Source organism: Haemorhous mexicanus, chromosome 5, assembly GCF_027477595.1.
Source record: "Haemorhous mexicanus isolate bHaeMex1 chromosome 5, bHaeMex1.pri, whole genome shotgun sequence".
NCBI lineage: Eukaryota > Metazoa > Chordata > Aves > Passeriformes > Fringillidae > Haemorhous > Haemorhous mexicanus.
In genome coordinates, this window is record NC_082345.1 from 25302602 (window position 1) to 25307973 (window position 5372).

General features: G+C 47.9%; 1 protein-coding gene across 1 annotated transcript; it reads right to left on the reverse strand.

The window, feature by feature from the left end:
• Positions 1-958: 958 nt before the first annotated feature.
• Positions 959-5105, reverse strand: SSTR3 (somatostatin receptor 3). The gene is made up of 2 exons (XM_059846371.1): positions 3202-5105; positions 959-2473 (listed from the first exon to the last, which is right to left on the reverse strand). The coding sequence occupies exon 2, from the start codon at positions 2410-2412 to the stop codon at positions 1207-1209; it is 1206 nt and encodes a 401-aa protein (XP_059702354.1). The 5' UTR covers positions 2413-2473; positions 3202-5105; the 3' UTR covers positions 959-1206.
• Between the last annotated feature and the right edge of the window lie 267 nt (positions 5106-5372).

The window sequence follows — 5372 nt, forward strand, 5'->3', positions numbered from 1 at the left end:
TCTTCTTCTCTACCCTTGTTACACCTCCCACCACAGTGCAGAGGCACCAGGAGAACCCTGAGGAATGCGAGGTGCAGGAAAGAAATGTTCAAACTTTTTCTCCCAGGTAAGTCTCGTCATCCTGCCCAGAGTCCATAAGAGCTCTGAAAAGAAAGAGGAGGTTTTGAGCAGTCAATGGTCTCCAGCCAGACCACCACAGGCAGGAAATCTGTCCCCAACACTTTTTGAAGAACTAGAGAGGGCCAGCCATGCATGCAACTGGCTGGCATGTCTTTGCTGCAGACATTTCTCCTTCCTGTTCATCTTTTAAGGTAGACCACTTCTCACGTTTATAAGTCAAGGCACTGGGTTGCCTACATGTGGTATATGCCATCTGGGCACCTCGAGGTGCCACCACGAGATGGCAGCCTCTGTCCTCCAAAGCTGGATCATCTAAGAGCAGATCATTGCTCTAGGGCTGACCTTGCCTCTCTGTACTCTCAGTGCCCATCACCTCTTCAGCTCTCCCTAAATGCAGTCCTCTCTTTACCTGGTGTTGCCAGATGAAAAATTGTTTGCTCCTGGTGGGGAATATGATGCTTATTCTTCAAAAGCCACTGGCCTATGGAACTGCACAATTTTTATTCTGTCGGAAGAACTTAAAAGCAACCAGCCAAGTTGTGCCAACTTTTACCAGTTCACCAGGCAGTCAGGTATGACATTGGAGTCACCAACCACAAGGGACCACCAAGAGACTCCCAGGACAGAAGAACACGTGTAAAGGAGAGGGAAAATACATTAATGGTTTTGGGGAAATTAATATCATAGCTATGTTTATACTGGGAAAATCAATGAGCATGTATGTGAAATATAGTACATAAATGGAAGCTTTTTCTGTACTCAGCATGCATGATATTTTGAAGGAGATATCCCCTCATGCATCCAGCCAAATAAAGAATGCCTGCTTCTTGAGGCTACATTAGTGTTAAGGAGGTTTTATTTTTTACCAATTTCTGGTAACACTGGTACCGCACAAACCTCAGGTGCCTCTTCCAAGGCCAAGAACAATGCCTCCCTTCTTCCACGAGATCATGGAGCCCTGTTCATCTTTATGCCTATTCTTGGACTTTATTATTCCCTTGTATCATCTCCCATTGCCTTTGAAAGCAGAGAAGGTGAAGGGGATTCCCTGTCCCGATGTCTCTTTCCCCTGCACCACCCCTTTCATCATAAATAACTGACATGCAACTTGCTGCTCTTTTCACATCCCGCAGGCTCCTCAGGGAGCGGTTTTTGCTCATTGCTTTTTCCTTCTCCACTGCTTAGAGGGCGCTCCTGCCGGTCATTTCCATTCCTGGTGATCTTGCTGATCTCACCCTCTTCCCTTTCGTCATCAATCTTCTCTGGGGGGCATGCTGGCACCTCCTGGCTCTGGACTCGGCGGGATGGCCTGAAGATGGCCCTGCGGAAGCCCTGCTTGAAGCGGTAGGAGAGGAAGCCATAGATGATGGGATTGGCGCAGCTGTTGGCATACGGCAGCACCACCACAAGGAAGTAGACTCCAAAGAGGGATGGCTCCTCTGGCAGTGGGCAGACAACATTGATTATGTTGAGGACGTAGAAGGGAAGCCAGCAAAGGACAAAGACAGCCACCACAGTCACCACCATACGGGTCACTCTGCGCTCTGAAAGCTTGTGCTTGGAGGACAGAGCCCTCACCCGCCTGCCAGAGGAGCGAACCTTCACAACAATCAGGAGATAACAGAGACAAATCACCAGCAGCGGTCCAAAGAAGCCCAGGGTGGCAGTGTAGACGATGAAGCCAGCTCTCCACACTGAGGCAGGCTCTGGCCACTGGATGTGGCATGTACTCATCCCTAGAGGGACATCTGAGAAGACAACCACGGGCAGCACCACTATGGAAGACAGCACCCACACGGTTACACTCACGGCCTTGGCCACCCGTGCTGTCCTCCATTTGGAGGACTTGCCAGGGTGGACCACAGCCAGGTAGCGGTCAACGCTCATCACTGTCAGGCAGAAGATGCTGGTGAACTGGTTGATGGCGTCCACGGCCATCACCAGGCGGCACATGAAAGACCCAAATGGCCAGTAGGACAGGGCATTTTGTGCAGCCAGGAAGGGCAGGCCCAGCATGAAGAGCTCATCAGCCAGGGCCAGGTTCAAGATGTACACGTTGGTCACCGACTCGCTCACGGAGTGCCGTAGGACCACATAAATGACCAGAGAATTCCCAGCCAACCCCACCACACAGACAATGAGGTAGACCACGGGGATGAGGACACCGCTGACAACAACACCAGGGCTGACAGTGGAGGAGCTGTTGGGGATAGTGAAGACTGCCCAGTTACTGGAGGCATTCCCCTCCTCCAACACTGCTGGCGTGGGGAGGCTAAAAGCAGAGGGGTCCATAGCAGACGCAGGGAAGAGGGCAGGGGGAAGTGTCCTTGCAGGATCAGTTAGCAATCTGGAGCTGAAGGGAAGAGAAAAAAAACATTGATACTGGGGATATGACAGCTGAACAAGCCACAGGTAAAATCATCGCGATAACTGTGTGTTAGGTATAGGCATGGGAAATCAAGGGGAGTTTGTGGATGCTAGCAGATGCTGGAAAATCTAGGACAATATCAAACTCATCTAGTCCTGCAAGGCACAGTGCACATGGAGGGACAAACAGGGACATGGCTCAATGTGGCCTCTCCTCCAGCAAAAGATCCTCTGGGGAAAGAACAACAGACTAGTATAAGGACAGGGAAAGTTTTCATTTTCTGCTAATGGATCCAATACCGAGGATACGGTCACCAGGGGCCTGGTTCTCATTTATGAGTGGCAGGTGCTTTACAAGAAAAAGAGGGAAAAACATCCATTGACAAAGTGCCTTTCCAACTCTGACTTTCCTATTCTCTGAGTATTTATTCTCCTGCTTGCTGAAGCTCTTTTTGGACTGGCCAGGTTATTAGCCCCACAGGAGAAGGAAAAGCACTTTCAATCCAAGCAGAGAGGCTTAGCTCAGCACCTGAGCTGAAGGGCAGCTGGTTTGTGTTATGCCAGTTTGAGAGTAAAGGAAAGATAATTTTGGGTACACCAAGAGGGATCAGTCCAGATCCCTCTTGTCTCTTTTTCTCCTGTTCTCCCTGCCATTTTCTCCCTCTCCTGCACACTGCAACACACTGCTAATGGCAGAGGCTTTGCCTGCCCTACCTGTTTGCAACACCAAAGCAGTGTCCCAGCCTTCCTAAGCTGAGGAGCCCTGTTGCTTGTCACGCAAGTGTTTGGCATGGAAACAGCACTCAGCTCACTCAGAGACAGCCTTGAGCAAACAAGCTCTCCATCCACCACCAGCTCGCTGCTGACACTGGAGAGGAGCTGCAGGGAGAGAAGGGACAGTTAAGGGATGGACGTGCCTTTTGTCAGGGCTCCATACGTGAAATACTGAGCCCAGCACATACTGTGGACCAGAGACACCCTGGAAACCTAATGTGAGGGAGATTTGTGTTTCTTTCAGGATCTCTTCAGCTCTGAAAAAATTTTCTGGAAGTATGGACTGACAGGATCATCCCCCTGTATTAGGTCCTTGGAAGGGAAGATGCTCAGTGGAAGTGAATGGGGACCTTGAGGCTCACCTTTTCACATCTCAACAAATCTCTTGCGGCTCTGAAACTTCTTTTTCTATTGAAATTAAAACTGGGGATGTCAAAGGAAAAGACTCCCAACCTTAACTACTTTCAGGAGGCCAGAGATGTTCCAGAGACTTTTCTCACAGATGTGATTTTCTGTAGCATCACAACTTTCTTCAGAAATATTACAGCGTTTGGGGTTTTTTGTTTGATTGGGGTTTTGGTACATGTTTGTTTGTTTGTTTGTTTTGTGGGTGCTATTCTAAGTTCTGGAAACCCTAAGGGAGACCTGAGCTTTAGAGCTTTAGATGGATTCTTTGGACATCAGACAGGCAAACCCAATAGATCCCACCGATGTATTAAATTTTACAATGAAGGAACCTCATCTGAGAGGCCCTATAAAACCACAGTTGAGCAACTATGTCTTAAGGCCATTTCTACTGACTATTGTATAAATGTTTCATGCTTTAGAGCATTTGAGCTTTGAAGGACTGGGATTGTTTACATTTTTTTTAATTTTCAGATGCCTTGGGCTGTGACACACTGTCTTGACAGAAGCCCCTCTCATGGGGTCTTGCAGTCCCACACATCATGAGTGGCTGCAATGAATAAGCCTAATAGGAAGAGATTTGAAACTCTTAAGTTCAAGGATGTTTCCTCTGATATATTTTCCAATTCTGTTCTAGTGACACAAATCACTTGTTGGAGAAAAGAGGAGGGCAATGGCTGCTCTAGGGACAAAGATCCCCACAAAAGGTGGCAGAAGCCAGAACAGTATGTTCATAAAAGGATGATCCTCTAAAAGATGATCACATAGACAGGAATCCCTTTGCATGTTCCTCCTGCATGCAAAGGAATTTAAAGAAGAAAAAGACCAAACATTTAGAGCCTCACAAACACCAAATATGGGTGGAAAGACTCCTGGGGAGCTGTAAAGCATTTGGAGAAGTGTCTGGGGTCCAGACCTCAAAGCCAGCCGTTCAGAGTGTTGTTTAACAACACAGCAAATCCAGCTTCAGGGTAGCTTTAGAAGCCCTATCAAAAATGCTAAGACGTGCAACAAAAAGCATGGATTTCCTATAAACTCATTTTCCTGCTCAGGCAGCTGCAGAGGAGAAACTTGATCTTTAAGAGGTGCGTTCTCTTGCTGCCATTCTAACTTTGTCAAGTACCATGGACCAGCTCAAATCCCATGTCCCACATTTTGGCTAGTTTGGCAGAAAAAACACTAGGCACCAGTGTTCTGTCTAGTTTGGGTCCACTCTGCTGGTTGCTTTGGCAGCACATGCATAGGTAGGGTTTGGTGAGGAACACTGGCCTCAGACTGACAGTGTGCTGGCATCCACTTGGATCTGTTTCTGATGTGGACAGCACCTGTTGCAAGAGCCTTGGGATCCTCTAACAGGTGCTACCGGAATATGCCTGGTTCATGCAGCTGGAGAGCAGGAAGAAGGCAGAGAGGTAGGAGGAGATGGGAAATTGGCACTATACTATTTCTTTCCTTAGGTTGAAAAATATAAGTGTGTGTGTATATATATATATATATATATATATATATGTATGTATGTATATATATATATATATTTCTGCATTGAATGAGAGGAGGAGGTGGATACTGAAAGCTGAGCCTAGTCCTGGTAACAAACCATGAATAGCAGCTGGGAGGGACAGCACAGCCAAATAACCTGCACCACCCTCTCTTGACCCCCTCCCCTCCTGTCCACCCCGTTTCCCACGGCCCTCTCCCGTCTCATC

Excerpts from the sequence above, each read along its gene's own strand:
- SSTR3 (XM_059846371.1), bottom strand. The coding sequence starts at position 2,412 with ATGGACCCCTCTGCTTTTAGCCTCCCCACGCCAGCAGTGTTGGAGGAG.